Below are 18,878 nucleotides of genomic sequence, written 5' to 3'. Positions count from 1 at the left end.
AGCAAGCAAAGAATTTCCAATTGCTTGGCTGGAGGAATGACTATTTTGTTGCTGCTGAATAACAAGCCTTCCTCAACTCACAGCTTATCATGGTAGCACCAATACGGATGCAGGGCATGTGGCACTTGGTTCATTTCTGGCCATTCTGTGCTCAAGTTGCGGTGCAGTTCAGCCATACTAGCATCTTCGTTTTTTTCGTGCAAAGTGCTCTCGAGCTGCTGTTCTTACACAGGAATCTAAGAAATAACGCTGACTTGAAATTGCTGTGTTGTTTAGTTCCATAAAGTGAGAAAGCGCACGTTGGCTAGAAAAAACTCCTTTCCTGGTTTGTACGTCACCTTGATTGGGAATATTTGCAAAACAAGCCTCATGCATTGCAATCGTAGCGGCTACAGTTGAATCCCGGCGCAACGAATGCCGCCTCAACGAAATATTTTTCATTTCCCGCGAAATTCCCATAGGAGTTAAGGTATTAAAATTCCCTTGAAAACGAATTACTTTGTGAGCACGCATTCGCTTCTACGAATTTTTCGCGAGCCTTCACCGGTCAGTGGCTCGCCTTTCTTCAAAAGTTGGGTGCTCTACGAGATTATTCCCTGCTAAAGCAGTGGCTTGGAGCAGCTAAATAATGCACGGAATGTATGTTTACTACATTTTCATGTATTCTTTATTAAAAAATTTGGTTGGGAGTCGTTTATTCGTTATAGGGAAGCAGTGAGGGGACTTGTTGGCGCCGCGCGAAGGCCGCCGGCCATACGAGGTCCAAAGACAAATATAAATCCAATCACTAGCCTCCCCTCCCTGCCTTCTCCGCAGCCCTTGCTGCCATTTTCTCGTGTGTCGGTGTGTGTTGATCGTCGATCTCTCGCTGCAGTCTGATCCCGTCGATTGCCTCTGCCATGTCGCCGGCAACGAAGAAGCGAAAGTTTATTTCTCTAGAAGAAAAGGACAGAACTATCGCCGAAGCGGAAAGCGGGAAGAAGAAGGCAATCATTGCTGCAGATTTTGGCGTTGCGCAGAGTTCTCTATCGATGATTTTGATGAATAAGGACAGCATTAGGAAGGCACTTTCATCGGGCACTTCAGCGCAGCACAAGAAAGTGACACAACCAACATATGAAGAGCTCGACAAGGCTGTCTATGCTTGGTTCGTCGATACGCGTGCAACAAACATGCCCCTGAGGGGTAAAATTGTACAGCAGAAGGCCCTAAATTATGCTTGTTTGCTAGGGCTGAACGACTTTAAGGCAAGCATAGGAGGGCTGAATCGCTTTAAAGTAAGGCATAACATCGTCGGCAAGGTTTTGTGCTGTGAATCGGCATCTGCGGACATTGACGGCGCATCAGCATGGGCGGCGGACAACATGACTGACATAATGAGCAGTTGCGCTCCGTCTGATATTTATAACGCAGACGAGGCGGGCCTCTTCTATGAGATGCTGCCAGTGAAGACGCTTGATTTTCAAGGGCAGCGTTGCCACGGAGGCAAACATAGCAAGAAATGAGTGACTGTGCTGCTGTGCACAAATGTGGATGGGTCTGACAAACGCCCCCCGTTAGTTATTGGCAAAAGTGCGAAACCGTGCTGCTTCAAGGGGAACAGGAGCCTACCTGTCAAGTACGTGGCAAACAGCCAGTCGTGGATGACCCGTGCCATTTTTGCTGACTGGGTGGTGGCACTTGACCGCGCCATGAGCAGACAAAATCGAAAGGTTTGTTTGCTCTTGGACAATTTCTCTGCGCACTGCATTGACGACGTCAAGCTGTCAAGTGTGGAGCTGAAGTTCTTCCGGCCGAACTTACCTCAGTCATTCAACTCCTGGACCAAGGCATCATCCGGAGCATGAAGTCTTTCTACCGGGAGAGGTTGATCCAGCGGCTTCTCCTGAACACCGACACTGGTAGGGAGACGAAAGTCGATCTTCTCATGCCTTTAGAATTGATGGCTGCGGCATGGAGAGCAACACAGTGCAGTGTGATCCGCAACTGCTTCAAGCACGCTGGGTTTGTCAACAGCAAGGCGACCAGCACGACTGTAGCCGCGGAAAGTGTACCATCGTCATCGACTCCGGAGATTGATGTTACTTGGAAATCTCTCCAGGAAGCTGGAAACGTCCCTGCTGACATAGTGCTGGAGGATTTCCTCGACGCTGATGCAGACGTGATTGTCCACGAGGAACGAACCGATGAAGACATCACCAAAAGTGTTCGCGAGCCGGAAGAGCCGTCCGATCATGAAGACGACTCCGCTCAAGATTTACCTGCCCCGACAGCCTCATCGCAGGTACTGGATGCCTTCGACGTTATTAGAAAATTCCTTGGCTCACACGATGACGACGTTGCGATGTCGCTGTTAACAGAGTGCGAGAGTAGCGTGACGCCGCTGCTGGCAGTGAAACGCAAGCTGGCTAAGGTCACAGATTTCTGGCAATAAAACTGTTTTGCTGGAGTTGTTGCCATGCATTTTTGGTTAATTTCTCGACAACGAAATTTCTCGCGCGTTCCGTCGATTTCGTTGTAGCGGGATTCAACTGTATTCACAAAGTGGGTTTTTAAATATTGATTCTAGAGGCCTGTGATCAAACTCCACGATAACCTCTGACTGCTCAGAATTATAATCTATAAATTTTGTGCAACCATGAACAATTGCTAGCGTTTCCTTCATGATCTGCTTGTACTCCTTGCTGACCGGCGTCTACTGACAACGTGAATGATTGTTCTTGGTTAAAGTAGGCAAGGGATGTTATCTGTGTGAGGGTTGCTCGAAGCTGATGAAAGCTGTTGTTTTGCTTGTCTGCCCCGACCTACACAACGTCGCTTTTTCAACAGATTGCGAAGGGGTGTTTACAATGTAGATCTGTTTGGGACAAACCGTGCTACGAAGTTGTTCATGCCGAGAAAAACTTGCAGTACCTTGCGGTTTTTTGGCGGCGTCATTGTCCTTCTGGAGTTAGAATGTGGCCCCTGTAGTGAACTCTGGGCTGCAGGGAATTCCACTTGTTCTTATTGAGCTTCAAGTTGTGTTGTCTAGCAAAGCTATCAAATCTCTCTTGTTGCTCTCTCGACCGTCCCTAGAAGGGACGCATCCTTACTTTTTGTCATCGTGCTGTCATTGCACTATGATTGAATTTTACTTGCAGCCGACTTACCAGTCCTATTTTTTTTTTTTCTCGGACGAATGCAGCCACTCTCAAACTTAACTGTGGCCTCGCATTTCCACTGCAGCCAGCCTACAGTGCCTTAGCACCCGAGCAAGGCCACCGTTCGAGGTATCGAGCCCCTCGGTTCCAGAGGGCCAAGGCTCCCCACCGGATCAATTCGAGCACTGGCCGGCATGAGGAAATAAAATCGAAGACTGCATCCTGCACGGCTGAGCAGCCCTCAGTCAGTGATAGCCCCAAGCCATCAAGTGGCTGGGGCGAACTCAACAATAGCTGGGTCGGCCCCAGGATGACCACAGTGAAGACTGCTGCCCAGTATTGGGAGTGTGATGATGTTGGAGGAGATGCAGGTATGTACCGCTCGCACAATGTCTCGCAGTTATGCTTGCAAGTAGAGCGAGTGAAGTTCACTTCAAACTGGGCTGTTGTTTCAGTATGTGACGTGAAGGGCAGGTTGTGGCATTGTGCAGCTCTTCTGAATACAGTAAAACCTCAACTCCATTCCGGTTAGCTCTGAAAACTTGAGTAAAGCAGACTGCTGGCATGCTGCCATTGAGCGCCCATGGTTTATGGCGGTTGGACACTGCTGGGTTCATGGCGGTTAATTTGGCAGTGTTTTGGGGAATGTTCAGTAATTCAACTTTTTGATGATTCATACTTTTTCTAAATTAGCAAGGTTTTACTGTAAATTTTACATGCTCTCAGGAATGGCAAGCATTTAGTGTTCTGCATACACTGAAATGTGGCAGCAGGTGCACACACTTGAAATGTTATTCTTACCATTGAGTTGTTTGTTCTGATCATTAAAATTTGGCCTTTTTAAGTGCTTGTGGGAAAACCAGTAAGCAGTTGATTTGGTGAACAGGTGGCTAACGACATCCTTTGCTTGAGTTGCTGGAACTGTTGCATATTGCTGCTCTGTTCTGTTGCATTAGCAGTGGTTAGAATGCTGCTACAAGTCTGTGGTTCTTGGCAAAATTGTGCCAATGCTGTGCCAAAATGCCATTCAGCAACCAAGAAATGTGGCAAATCTGAGGTGGCCACAGGTTAAAGATGATCCTGTGAGTCCAGCTTCGCCTTGTTTCACTTGCTAGTCCTTTACCATTTACTGTTAGTACATGGCATGCACACGTTTTGCATATCTGCTTCGATGACACTGGAAATATTGTCTGAAACGGACACAGCAAATGGACATGCAAAAAAAAAAGAATTACTTTTGAAGAGCCTTACATAGCATTAAATTTTAAGTCTCATCAGGCTTGCTTACCACCGGTCCCGTAGCGTAAATGTATGACTGCAAGTAAAATTTTGCACGTATTACAACTCAGCCCTCGCTCGTACAAGGACCTCGTTCGCACTTGGGTAAATTTTTCTTCAACAAAGAGGTTTCTGTGAAATCTGTTTAGCTTTCCTTTGCAGTCTTGTGGCTGTGCGTGGGTGGATGCTGATGAGTAATAATTCCTTTATTGGCGTACTGTGACCACACAGTGGTTGCATGATCTCAAGCTTGTGTTCTTGCTGGACGTTCTCTGCCATGCGGGCTTGTGAATTATGATCTCTCCATGGTGGCTCAGTGATTAGGGCGCTCGGCTAGTGAGCCGGGGTACCCGGGTTCATTTGTGGCCGCGGCAGCCGCGTTTCAAGGTGCCTGTGTGTGCTATGCTATGTCTGTTAAGGAACCTCAGGCAGTCTAAATTAGTCGGGAGCCCCCCATTACGGCGTACCACATAACCTAAGTGTCGCTTTGGGACGTTAAACCCCATATTTTTACAATTTGAATTATAGTTGCAATGCAAGTAGATTTTTCAAACAGAGTCTCTTCATATGGAGCACTTAAGACACTGAGGACTACCACACATTTTTTTTTTTTGCAGTGATACTCGATTTTGTGGTTCTTTCTGGGTGTGTATTCAATGCTTGTCCGACAGCATAACAAGCGTTTATTGCAGGGAAAATTTTGCACGTATTACAACTCATAGCCCTATTTCTATTAGTCTGTTATTCTGCCACGTCAATACTGAAAAAGCTAACTCTGTTGTCGATGTTTTTAAGGGAATGGCAGTGTAGCCTAACCTCTCAGGTTTTCAGTGAAAACTTTTGTTGTGAGAATAGAACAATATATTAGTACAGCCCAGCTTCAATCTGTCCGCAGTGTTCCTTAAAGCTGCACTAGAGGATTCTGAGCTCTTATTTTTACCGTGGGACCTCTATCTGCATGCTCGGAGCATTCTTGGAAACTTTGAAGCCTCTTTTTTTAACTCGTGTCTGTAAAAAGGAGGAGTCGGCCAACGTGTGGGGTGCCTTTCAGTCAGCCGCGTGGCGGCTTGCTGCTCTGCCATCGGCGGAGTGATAACGTAGCGATCGGCGAAAGCAAACAGTCCACACGTATTTTTATTTCCGTGGGCCTAATTTGCGGCTATGTAGTCTGTGACAAACTATTTATTCACAAAAATTAAAAATAAAATAAAAGGTGAAAGCGAAGCAGCCACATGACTGGCTGACTCCGCCTCTTTTCGGAGTTGAGTTCCAAATAAAAAAAAAAGGTGGGAGCCGGAACGTTTAATCTTGTTAGAGAAATAAGTCGCACAGGAGAATAATTTGAAGTTCCTGAGAATGCTCGGAGAGTGTAGATAAGTTCCTGGAGTAGAAAGACTATTTCAGATACTTCTTTAGTGCACCTTTAAATTAAATAGGAAGCAGCGAAACGTGAAGGACGCACTCAGCAAAGCCGAGACCATGAGCAGAGGAAAACAGCGCTGCTCTTTGAGGCAATGGCCATGCTTGCTCGATGAAATGCTTTGTCACAAGAAGCATGGCCATGTTGGACTAGAAGAAATTATCTGTGCTTTATGGCGGGGCTGGGTGGCTATGGTCGTTACTTAGCATGGATGCACTCTTTTTGCAGCATCATAGTTCCGGTTTGGTTTGTTTTTGCGGGGCTTGATGTTCCAAAGCTACTCACCTATTAGGGACGCCGTAGTGGAGGGTTCCGGATAGTTTCGGCTACCTGGGGTTCTTTAACGTGCATTGACATTGCATAGTACACAGGCCTCTATCATTTCGCCTCCACCAAAATGTTAGTGTGCACAGCTGCTTACTCGAAGGACGTGGGTTTGATTCCAACCGCGGCGGTTGAATTTTGGTCGTGGAAAAGTTTTCGGGGTCTGTGTACAGTGCGACGTATGTACTGTGTACATAGCCCGAGTTGGTTTGGGACATTAAGCCCCAATAAACCAAACCGAACTGTAACCGGCCTGGCCGGGATCGAAATCCGTGGCTTCCAGGTCAACAGCTCAGCACCATAACCACTGAGCTACCATGGCGGTAGGTCTAATGAAGCAGAATGCCCGCGAACATCCTGGAAGGATCTGTGACCTGTGCTGTGACTGGCAGCATGTTTATTGATTGCAGCTTTCTGTAACTGGCCTTCAGTCAGAGCTGGTTTGAGGGTGCCAATGAAACGGAGATATGGCTTTCAAATCGTGGAGTTCTAAAAAAAAGATTGGATTTTAGAAAACATGCGACTTCTTATCTATAAGGGCTTTCTAATTATATGCCGAAAAATTTTCCATGAAAATAGCCCAGAAGTAACTTAAGGTTTTTTGTTACCATAGGCACCAAAACACTGACCGAGACCTTCATGAAAGTACCACTTTTCTCAAAAAGCACTTTCTGACCTGACTGCCCAGCTATAGAAAGCATTGCTTGACAGTGGCTTCATGGATTTTCATTCGGTTTGTTGCATTGTGTTCCTTGATAAATTCTTATGCAGTGGCGTTCCTACACTTCTGAATTACTTTCCCACTTTTTCACTGTGTTGGTCACTCTGTCACTATTTGACGCGACTATAATAAGTGCGTTATGCCAGCATGGATATAATGTTCTTCACTGAGGTTGATAAAAATATTTGGAGAATGTCACCGCATGAACCATTCCTTTGGTTAGAATTTAGGGCTACTCTAGGCAACTGCCAAGTTTTGTTGTCATGCCAGGCTTTCTGCAAGTTTCGGGCAGCAATGTGGCTCATAAGAATTTTTCTGAACAACTGAAGATTTGAGTGCAAATTTGTGTTTATTCATTTAGTGCACCTTCCAACAAGCGTCCCAGATTACACATCCTGTGACAATTTTTAAATCCTAGGCTTTATTTTAAGCTTAAAAAAGAAATTATGCTTAAGTGAAACTGAAGAAAACTGAACTGGGCGTTTCTCAATATTCTCCGCAGTTAATGATACAAAGGTTTGCTAATTTGTCTTTGTTAAACCATCGGTAAATTGGGCGCAGTCAAAAATATGCAGACCTGGTCAAGTTGACCTGGTGAACTCTTCGCTACTGCTTCGGATCTGTGTGCAGCAAGTTGTCATTTTTTAAACATTGGGGCCATGTCAAGTGAAAAATCCTATATAACAGAATTTCTGCCTTATTTCTCAGTGTTAGGCTCCGGGTACAGAACACAGACCTGCTCCAAATTACTTTTCGCCTGCTACAAGGCCTGCTCTAAAATGCTCTTGGCCATTCTCACTATACTGCATTAGGGAGTTTGTGCAAGCACTTCTCTGGCACTGTTCATGTGTGAAGGCTACCATCTTTAAAGGAACATGTATGAATTCTCGCATTCGAGAGGCATCTCTTTTGTTTAATTGCAGGCAAATTTTATTTGCACGTGGGAAGTTAAACCTGGATGCTGTAAAAGCTCAATCTACAGACACGGTCCTGGCCAATGCGCATTTTAGTCAATGGCTTAGCGGCAATTGATAGTCCATATAGCTCTAGTCAGGCGTGAACTTCATACCGTACAGTCTCTCACGCTCTTCTGACACGCACAGTGGAAGTCATGGTGATGTGTGAACAGTCAGGTCTCAAAAAAATTCGCTCAGCCTAGTTTCGGTTTCGCTTTTCTGAGCTTTGCACGCACGCAGTTCCGAGCGCTGATTGGTATGTTTCGCTAGTCTTTTGTAGCCTCATTTTTTCATTGCCACTTCGGCATTTCCATTCACATGGTTCTCTAAGGGCGCCAAAACTGCGTGCTTGTCGCGTGCCATTTGCAGATTGTGTGGTGAAGCCACTTTGCACATGATGCTGGCGCTTGCGAGGTGTGTGACACAGTAGTGGTGAAGCCCCACCACTAAAAATAGTCATTGTCGCTCTGTTCTCATCTGAAAAGTAAGCAACCAATGCCCAGCCTTCACCAAATAAATTTAGTGATGCAAACTGTTAAGTTTTTTCGGTGTCATTCGATACTTCGATACTGCGACAGCCATGGCCGCCTTGACTCTCACGACGTCGCTAGTTGGAGTTTCCTGTCTCGGTTAGAGGTTCCTGTCTTAGGTGGAGGCTCCTGTGTCATTTGGAGGCTCCTGTCTCTTCCATTGTGTCCCCTCTTAGTCTGCTTGGGCACCGTTGCCTTAGGAAAGGGCTATTCACTTTCATTATCGGTGCTTTTCACAGTTTCAGCTACCAGAGCGTGTAGTCTGTCAGCACTGTAGTCATATGGACAACAGAGTAGTAGTAATGGGCACGCAGTACTTTTATCCAGTGCCTTTTTTTTTTGTCTGGTTCAATCGTGCCCGTTGCGGCCGCGTTTCAATGGAGGCGATTTGCAAAAGGCACCCATTTCCTGTGTGCGATGTCAGCACATGTCAAAGAACCCCAAATGATCTGAATGCTACTGTGCAGGTACCGCAGGTTCTCCGCACAAGTGAATCACTGTAGTGTAATAAGGATCACACTGTGCCTAATCTTGTCTTGTGCACCTTTACCTTTGTTCACGAGCATGCATCGTTGAGAGTAGGAAGCGAGGTTATCAGGTGTGGAGCATAAGACTGGCTTCGCAGCGGACATGTTTGCCGAGGGCACTGACCTTTCCAGTCCTGTTGCAGAGATTCAAGAATTGATAAATGTAGAGTGCTATCTTTCGGGGCCAATTATGGGCAAGATAGTGAGGGAAACGGCTGATAGGGGGAGATAGTTGACCTGGAAGCAGATGTGGAGAAATGCAACGAGATGCCAAGAGACCCTTTTAGGCGTCTGGCTGGCTGCATTGGGCTGCACACACTCTTGTGCCAGCCTCTACCGTACCACACCAGATGCGCAGTAGATGGAATACTCGGTGCGCTATGATCATCACATTTCTGTCTGCCTATGCGCTTTACATGTGCCAGTCACGCAGCGCCAATTCGCGCTTGTTCGCTCCAGGGCACGCTTAGGGACTGGATTCAGGACGCGCTCCGCTCAGCTACGCAAGCCTGTGGCACAATTTATTACCGTAAAAACCGTACTATAGGTCGAACTGGAATATAGGTTGACCCCCCAACTAACCAATTCTAAAAATGAAAAACATCTTTTTCAATGGAAAAAATACCAAAAGACACCCTTACCTTGAAACAGATGTGACTCGACAGGTTGCACAATGGTGACAGTATTTATTTCCATTTAAATGCTGCTCTTATGTACACCCGGTCAATTTTTTAACGGTATCGTGTGCCCATCGAGCCGCGTGTTTGTTTCTGACACACAGAAGTACGGTGCCGTAGAGCAGAGCCTTCCCGTTTCCTGAATCGCCGCATCCAGGATGGTGAGCCCTTGTATTGCGCCCTCGTGAGTCTAGATGCACGCGCGATCTCTACTGCTGTCACGCGGATGCCTTCGGCAGTCACAGGCAGCTGTCTTGCACGCAGTGCAACCTTTCCTTCCAATTCTGGATACGCTGCGGTCCGCCCACGAAATGATGTTTTCTTCTGGTTGCTGTAAGTTGTAATACGCAGCTTCTGCCTCCGCCAGTACTGAATGCTCTTTTCGGATACTCCAAATTCGCGTTGTGCCGCCAGGTTGCCGTGAGCTTCCATGCACTCAATCGGGTTTTTCTTGAAGGCTATGGTGAATTGCCGCTGGCTTCCACTCATTTTGAAACAATGTGAAAAAGCAGCCTTTAACCAAACAACGGAAACGGAAAATGGCTGCTGATGTCGGCGGGGATGGAGGCTTTTGACTTCAGCCGCCGATTGTTGCAAGACTTCCATAGTTTTTCCGCCAATGACTGGTATATTAAGACGTAGTCGACTTTCCGCCATTGTTTTTTGAAAAAAATTCGACCTATATTCCTTTTTTTACGGTAGGTTTGTTTTGAGCCAACAATTGAATTTCATTTTATCAAAAATGCTGCAAAATTTACGAACCTGGAGATGTATGGTTCTGTGTGGATGCGAGGTTACGAAAACTGAAGTACTTCATTACATCGAGGTTTAACTGTACTGATGAAGTAGGTAGCAAAAGGATGTTACTTGGCTGAATTGCCTTTGCCTAGCTGCCTGACAGTTTGAATTTATTTACAATGCAAGCCATGGTGTGAGAAGTTTCTTGTGGGGGCATTGCTTCTGGGCTGAATTTGCGTTTTTGTGTGCTGGCTTGCTGTAAAGTGAAGCTGTGAGGTACACAGACTGGAGATGTGTAGTTAGTTCTGCCATGTGTTGTTTCTTGGTGGGCTGCAATGGAAAGGTGGCATTAGTGGTGACGACAACATTCTTTCCCAGGGGACTCCCGTTTGAGCACTACTGGACCATCAGCGGCAGCCGCACAGAGTGGCTCTGAGGAGCCTGCCCAGCCGGTGGCAACAGTCATGGCTGCCAAGAGCCTGGGCAGCACTCGTGCATCAGAACCGCCTGCAGTGCTGCCAGCACCGGTTGCCACACAACTTAGTCCAGTCATAACATCCAGGCCAAGCGAACGGAGGCCTTCAGTAGAGCTGGACCAGGATCGCTTCAACCCTTTTAGGCAGCCCTTGCAACTTGACTTGATCCCATCATCATCAGTGCTGGAGGAAACTGACAGCACATATCCTAAGCCTATGGTTCCTACCTCTGTAACTCCTGTGACTCCTACCCCCGTCTCCAAGGAACTGGGTATCTCATTGCGGTCCACATCTCCCAAAACTGCAGCTACCTCCAAGGAGCTCGGCATCTTATTGCAGTCCCACACAGATGCTGCCAGGGCACCAGCTAACTGTACCTCTCAACTAGTCCACGTATCAGCCACAGTGCCCACCCTTGTGGCAGCTACCTCTATTCCCAAGGAACTTGGCATCTCGTTGCATTCCTCCACAGCTTCATCCAGGCCAAATGTCTTCCCCTATTGGCCAATTCATGTGTCTGCTACAGCACCTGTGAACCAGTCGACACTCATGCCTTCTCCTTCAGGGCCTGTGAGAAAGTTGCCAAGTGAGTGTCAAACCATCTGCCTGCAAATTATCAGTGTTGGCTTGACAGTCTGCCAATTCACAACAGCAGTATGATTGTTTGTGCCTTGAGCAAGTCGCCTGGTTTTGGCTGGATTCTGACTTTGGCTGTTGTAAGCGTACAGAGTGGCCAGGAGTAAGGGAATTTCTTAACTGAATTGGATTGTTGATGGCTTTAGATGTGATTGTGAGCACATCTAGATGTGCTTGTCACTTGGCATTCAACATTGTTGCTGCTCGTCTTGGAGGCGGGCACTATCCTGAAAGAATTTGAGCATGTTCGAGTGAAGGTTAAGCAGTCAGATCAGCACCCTGTATTCCATTTAGTACTTTGCTTGCAACAATGCCAAAGCTGGCATGCTTATGTGTGCTGCTGTGTTTGCACCCAAAAAGTAGCCAGCCAACTGTGCAGAATAGGCAACTGAAAAGTCTATCGATTTAGGGGTACCAATAGCTGCACATGACTGCGACGACAAAGCGTGTTTGCTCATGGTGACAAGTATCTAAGCACCTTGAGTTGCAGCGTTAAGCACTTCGTTTTACAATAGAACCCCACTGTTACAGTTTTCATAGCACCGGGAAAAATTAGTGTACTGGCTGGGAAGCGTAGTAGCCGATGTCAGTGCACGAAAAAAAAAAAAAAAAACCTACATCATTGTTTTCCTGTCGGGAATTCGAGAGGCTTTGTGGCTCTCGCGTGCATCTGTGGTGGAATAGTTGGTGGCGGGGAAGGAGCATGAGCGGAACACGTGCAGGTGCAGCATCCATGTCACGCTGCTTTAGAGGCTGCCACTTTATTTGCGATGTACCATGCAGCAGTGCTGTCGCAGCTGTGATGTAACAGCCACGTTTTTGCAGTATTGGTTTCCACAGTAGCTAGAGCACGACTGGCTGCAGCATCCAGGAACATAACAGTGGGGTTCTACTGTATATTTTCATCGCAGCCCGCACCGACGCCTCAAGAAATAAGCCGCCGTGGTGGCTTAGTGGTTATAGTGCTCGGTTGCTGACCCGAAAGATGTGGTTTCAATCCCAGCTGCGGTGGTCGAATTTCGATAGAGGCGAAATTCTAGAGGCCCGTGTACTGTGCGATATCAGTACACGCTAAAGAATCTCAGGTGGTCGTTATTTCTGTATCTCTTCACAGCGGCGTCCCTCATAGCCTGTAGCCTGAGCTGCTTTGGGACGTTAAACCCCCATAAACCAAACCAGCCTCAAGAAGTAGGAGTGATATAAAACAGTGGCACGCTAAAAAGTCAAATGGAGCATATAGTCTTGAAAGTAGCTGCTAGCAGTGGTCACTATTAAGCTTTCCGCTTGCAATACTAGGTTGATCAGGGCCTTCACTGCACTGTTTACAGGGCACTCTATTGCCACTTGTGCTTGTTTAATTAGTGCTGTGTTCTATACGTGCCACACCAAAGCACTTCGCAGCTTGAAGCTGGTGTGAAACATTGACAGTGTGTCAGTCGCTGCAGAGAAGGTGCGAGCACAACAAACTGACATGTTATGTTAAGGCCCAGCAGTATTGGGCTTTGGCTTGGCACCATGAAAACAGAAATGCCCCCTGGGCTAGAGGTTCGCACTCTTCCTTGGCTTCTTGGTTGCTTGCAGCAGTGCTTGCAAATGCAGCAAAAATGCGGCTTGGCTGCGTTCCACGTGTTTCGGTTGCTCACAGCACTTGGCCCACGCCATTGAAAAATAGTCATATGCTCTGCTGTGCCAGCTTCAGTGTAGTCTTGGTGCTGATGTTACTGCCCCTACCACCTCTCACGATTCTTCCCCTTGCCATGCCAGTATCAGGAGACATGCTGCAGCCGAGGCGACAGAATTCCGCGGGTGAGCCGGACCCGCCGACGCCCAATTGCCAGCTGGTTCTGGAGTATGCTCGCCGCGAGGGCCTTCAGCACCTTTACAGCACCATGCAGCACCGTAGCCAGCGCAAGGAGGTCCCCCTGGTGTGGCTGGCCGTGCTGCGGCTGGGAGACCACAAGTTTGTGTCCTATCCCGAAGAGGCAGCCACACCCGAGGAGGCCAAGGAGATAGCAGCCGAGCGGGCTGTTACAGCTCTTCGGCTGCACCCACAAGGTGGGCGGTTTGGGTGGTATTGGAAAGAGGCTCTTTGAAAAATGTCTAATTAATTATAAACCTCTTTTCAACTAGGTACTGTGGGTACTATAGGGGGAAGCTCATGTGGTGTATACCATATGCGTTACAGGGCTCTGCCATGCCACTTTCCAGCAGAACCTGCTTTTGAGATAGGCGAGTAGGGGACTATTATTTTCTAGTGGCATGCTTGTTGGGTCATCATTTCAATCCATGGTGCTTCTGCTTGGCGAAGATGCCAAGAAGCGCCATAAGAGGAGCAAGCTATGCAAAAGCATGTGGTATGTGCACCCTCTTTTGCTCCCAATGCTACAGCCAGGTAACGTAGCGTTAACAATGTGCAGACTGAGACTTGTAGACGTGGGACTTGGCGTCATAGAATTCAAACCATCACCGCTGTGCAGAACTCTTCAAACCAACACCTAAACGGTGGCAAACTGCACATGAGCAATTCACTTCACGGCGGTCGGGTCCCTCTAGCATGTGAGTGCCACCTGGCCGCTTGAACAGCTGTAGTACCACAGCACCATATCATAGCAAGGCTTCTGCTCTTTTCTACTCCTGTGCATTGATAAGTAGCATGTTTTTTAAGTGAATGTACGGTAGAAACTCACGGATACATTCCTGGTCCATACGGTCAAGATGTATCAGGATTGAACCCAAACCGGTGAAATACTGCCTTGGCCTGCCGCTTGCTTGTGCAAGTCTTTAATATGTGCGGCCAGGCAATGTCGCAGAAAATCGTTGCTGGTGGCAAATTTTCAATTTCAAGTGGTAATGCATGCTACTTTCATCGCTGATGCTGTGCTGCGCTTGCGCGATTGGGTAGTGCCATGTACAAGTCATTTGTTTTTGTGCCCTGCACAGCAGCTGCACACGTCTTGCCAGTCACACCGGCCTCGTCTCCTGAGGAGGTGGCCACCCTTGTCAAGAAGATAGCAAGTGTAAGTGATGATCCACAAAGCTAAGAGAAGCGCTTGTACTATTATATAACGGATTTCAGCACTGGCTTGTGTGTTGCATACTAGTGTTTCCTCTGAAGCTTGTCAAAAGCCTCCTTCACTCTTGCCCAACAGTGAAGGCTTTTTTATGGGGAGGTTGCTGATCGTATGGGTCCAGTGTATCTAATACATATCTGAGATGTTTTCTGAACCTGATGTGGTGGCTTGGAGGATGACTTTTGGCTACTGAGCATGAGGTCAAGGCCTAGGCAGTCTCATTCCTACAAAGGTGTAGTTATTGAAATGTAATTTAAATGTAAATGAAATGTAAATGAAATGTAAATGAAATGTAATAGGCCATGTACCGTGCTTTTCAGTACACATTTAAGAACCCCACCATCATCATGTCTAACTACCGTATTTACTTATGTAATTTGCACACTTATTTTTTTCTTTAAGGCTTCAAAAAGAGGGTGTGCAAATTATGTAGAAATTTTCTGAACACGTCTTAAAAAACACTATGAAGGTGTTCATAATGTGTAATTTATACTGTATATTGCTGTCAATAGGTCGCTCCCTCTCACCCTTCGCTGGTGAAAAAAAAAAATTGACCAGATATAAGCCGCATGCCCCCTCCTGCCCTGCCCTACATTGTATTGTAGTTCCCTGTGCGAAGAAGGCATGACTGTGCGTGCGCAGCTCAAAGCAATAAACCTGCAACAATACAGGCATGAAGCCAGCAGTCAAAATGGATGTTACAGGTGATAAAACGATGCCCTTGCGTGCAGCAAACCGAGCAGAAGGCGGTATGGTAGTTTCGGATTCCGGCACGCGCACAACTGTTTATCAGAGAAAAGCGACCGCCAGTGCCAGCGAGCCACTTACACAGCACGCACTTTGTCCCCTCACCACTCGCACATTTCACAGCCGCATACAGCGGTGCGGCTGCACCGATCTTCCCAAGCCTGCCTTGTGCACACTTGTGTGCATGCAGGTAGTCTGGCATGGCAGGGAGCATAAAATGTGCAAGTAAGTTTTTTTTTTTCGTAAACCCGGTTAAAAAAATTGCGGGTTTGCAAATTATGTGGGTGCATAAGGTAATCTCCCATATCCCTCTAACCCTGTCCTGTGACAGCTTTTGCGTATAATCCACACTTTTAATGCTACGGTGTTTTCTGCAGCTGGTGATCGGCAAGCCCAAGGGGATCCTCAAGGAAGGTGTCGGACCTCTGTATGAGCAAACCTTTGAGGAGCAGCTGCCTGCGGGCTGGTTTGAGCATGTCACCAACTCTGGTCTCATCAACATTGAGAGGTGCGTTTTTGGGGATGTGTGCCAGTTTGAGGCACGGACTGTTGTCTGTTGTGCCCTGTCAAATTCCAGCTGAATGCCGCAAGAGAGAGGAGAGTGCGGTGAGGTCTGAGGGGGGGTCTTGCGAAAAACATAGGGGAAAAACAGGATAGGGGTGATAATTTCTGCGTGTGTCCTATGGGGAACGCATCCACATTAAATGCCATGGACAATAAACCAGGCTTACTGAGCAGGTTGTAAGTGAAATGCTAAGTAAAAACTGTCAATTTATCTTGGGTTTAACTAAATTATGAAGGGTATTTATTTGCACAGTCAACTAACGCTAGCAAAATGTGTTTGAGCTTCATAAATGTTAATGCAGCTTCTAAAAGCACTTGCTCTTCCTGTGCCTGATGACATGCTAGTGTTTGCAGCCAGCAGCTTCAAGTGAAACCTTTATGGCTTTGATGTTGTCGGAAATACTGTTCTAGTGGCTTTGGGCATATGCGAAGCCGGACGTGTTAAATGCCTCACTATGACTAAAATGATTTGTGCAGCTGCAGTGATTGCAAAGGCCAGTATGGCCAATACACTGGTAAGGTTTTTCTGTGCTGGCTGCGAGTCAATCCACGAAATACAAAACAGTGTGGTCATCATTCAGCGGTGGAAGTGGCAAGTGCGGCTTTTGTAAGGCGACTGCCATGGACGAAATTGGCTTAGATGGTACCTTCAGGGCTTGTCATATTGATATGGCACTTAAGGGGGACGCGGGTCTTGAAATCGCGAAAAATGGTCAAAAATGGCAATTTTCAAAAATTGCGATTTTGAAGTCTTTAATGTCCCAACTATGCCTCTACAAAATATATTAGCTGAATTCCAACTCAAAGTATTAAAAAAACGGCAATTTAGAAACGTCGGTGAGCCGAAATTGAACGCCAAGCGCGAAGGTTTGCCCCATTTTCATGCTGCCGTAGCTCCGCGCGACGCGAACCGATCGGCGCCATCTTAGTCTCGTTTGAAAGCTGGTTTCCCGCTCTCCATTTTGGCGCCTCTCGGCAAGCTGTAGACCCTCGCACAGCGGAGCTATCAGCACCCGTTCGCAAGGGGGAAAGCGTCGCGAGACAGCCGCCGATTGGGTAAAACGGGCGCCTCCTCGAGGCGCAGCCCTCTGATTGGCCGTAACGCAAGCTCCCCCCCTCCCCGCGGCCGCGTTGTTCGGCTCCTTCCCGTCGTCTGCTTTCGCCTGCACGCCTGTCATTTTTCACGCTCCTCTTTGTTTCCTAGTATTTTTCGTTCCGCCTTTTTCCTTATTGTTATTGTAGATATTTTGGCTATTGAATCGCTTCTTTTAGCCTCGAATTTCGTGCTTTTGCATGTATTTGCCTGCCTGGTGTCTTTGTTTCGTGTGTCACGATGGCCCGAGACGCGCGCTTGAAAGCAAGCACGCGAAAAGCAGTCGGCAAAAAGAGACCCGCATGGAATCAGTAGAGCGCTGCATCGTCGAGAACTGCAGCTTCGGTGATGCCGCAAGCTGCTGTACCCTCGGTGTATGCGGCTGGACTGAGCTCGCCAACAGCTTCGCCGGTGGACGCGGCTGAACAAACCCTGTTGACGCCAGCATCGCCGGTGGACGCGGCTGGACAATGCCGATCGGCGTCAACTTCGATGTTACCGCAAGTCTCTGCAATGCCGGTGGATGTGCCTGGACTAAGCCCGTCGAAAATGTCGACTTTTGATACGCTGCAAGCCGCTTCGAATTCCGTGTCGTCGGAAGCGGCCGAGCCGGCTGACCTAAGCCTAACGTCGACTTCGGCGTTTCCGCACGCCGCTTCGGTGCCGACGGACGCGGCTGAACCGAGCTCGCGTGCTCAACGCTTCGACAAGCACGCGCAGCGCGGACCTTGGCAGCGTGCCAAGCCTCTGCCGCCTATGATAATATCATTTGTTTTTTTATATATTTTGAGGAGAGCTCCTGCAAGGGGGGGGCTCGGCGAACTTGGCTGAGCGCCAAGACGTTGTGCGCTCTAAGCTGAACCTTGAACATTCGCATTAGACACTCCTCACTGTCCTGTTTTTAACCTCGCAAGAAGCAGTTTCTCGCTTCAACCAAGGAATGGCAGCAACCAGCAGAGCTGTTGCAGCACAGCATGGTTACAGGCCTGGGAGCTGCCTCATTGGTAGGAGCCTTGAAAAAGATAAACAGAGGCTGTGCAGGTCAACGTTACTAGGACTAGGATCTAGTAACATTGGTGCAGGTCTGATAAGGGTCACACCAATGCTGAAAAGGTGAAGAAGAGGATGGCCCAGAAGCACAAGCCTGACAGCACCCAGGACTACTGCCCAGGACTTATGTGAATGTGTGGCAGATTCAAAGAAAATAGCAAGTGATTTTCTGAGCTTTTTTTTTTGTCAAGTGCCAATGCAATACAAAGGTTTTCACAATCTTTACATGAACAGATTTCTGTAAATTTGGTGTTATTGTGTTCAGCGATGATTGGGCTGCATGCTAAAGCATTAAATTTTTCCATATGATCAGTAAACAAAAATGGCAGAGTAAGCAAAACTTTGAATGCAATTTTCTCAGCTTTGCTTTTTCGATCAAGTGCCTTTGCCTTACGGAACTTTTTCATAATGTTTGCATCGACTGATTTTATTGAAGTAGGTATCATTTTTTTCAGCAACACCTCAGCTACATCCTAAAGCTTTCCAATTTTCATTAAACCCAATAGACTAGCAATTAGGTCAGGTGTAAGCTAATTACTCCCACATTGTTTTTTTTCTCCTACTTTGTTATTCATTCATGACCTTTGTGATGACTTCTTAAAAATTTCTTTAGCTTTAGGATGTGCAATGGGCCCTTAAGAATGACAGCGTTACTTTAAAACTAGTTTTCTTAAGAAATCACCATAATGGCCCATAAGAAAAGACCTAAGTGGCATAAATTATTTTGCCATATCTTCATTTCTAGATGAGATATATAAAATCTGAATATATATTTGGGATTAGCATTCAAAGATATATCTGCATGCCAATTTTCAGGAAGATATGTCAAGAAATAAAAAAAAAGTTTTCAAGACCCTCATCCCCCCTTAAAAGGACTAGGCAATAAATCAATTGAGATTACATTGAGCAGACGAGAAATAGGCATTTCAT

At 47.0% G+C, this 18,878-nt stretch overlaps 1 protein-coding gene across 5 annotated transcripts in view; it reads left to right on the top strand.

Annotated features, from left to right (window-relative positions):
• The window catches only part of LOC144128132 (uncharacterized), an 80,209-nt gene that overhangs the window by 17,234 nt on the left and 44,097 nt on the right, over nt 1-18,878 (top strand). For 3 of the 5 annotated variants that reach the window (XM_077661222.1, XM_077661219.1, XM_077661218.1), the window contains exons 8-12: nt 3,226-3,511; nt 10,690-11,373; nt 13,188-13,478; nt 14,364-14,440; nt 15,619-15,749. In XM_077661222.1, coding sequence (XP_077517348.1) covers nt 3,226-3,511; nt 10,690-11,373; nt 13,188-13,478; nt 14,364-14,440; nt 15,619-15,749 — 1,469 coding nt within the window. The remainder of the gene's footprint in view (nt 1-3,225; nt 3,512-10,689; nt 11,374-13,187; nt 13,479-14,363; nt 14,441-15,618; nt 15,750-18,878) is intronic. The other 2 variants (XM_077661221.1, XM_077661220.1) reach the window with 1 other exon arrangement.

This window comes from Amblyomma americanum, chromosome 4 (genome assembly GCF_052857255.1).
Source record: "Amblyomma americanum isolate KBUSLIRL-KWMA chromosome 4, ASM5285725v1, whole genome shotgun sequence".
NCBI classification, from domain to species: Eukaryota; Metazoa; Arthropoda; class Arachnida; order Ixodida; family Ixodidae; genus Amblyomma; species Amblyomma americanum.
Note: the sequence above shows the minus strand (reverse complement) of the source record. Positions and strands in the feature narration are given on the sequence as shown.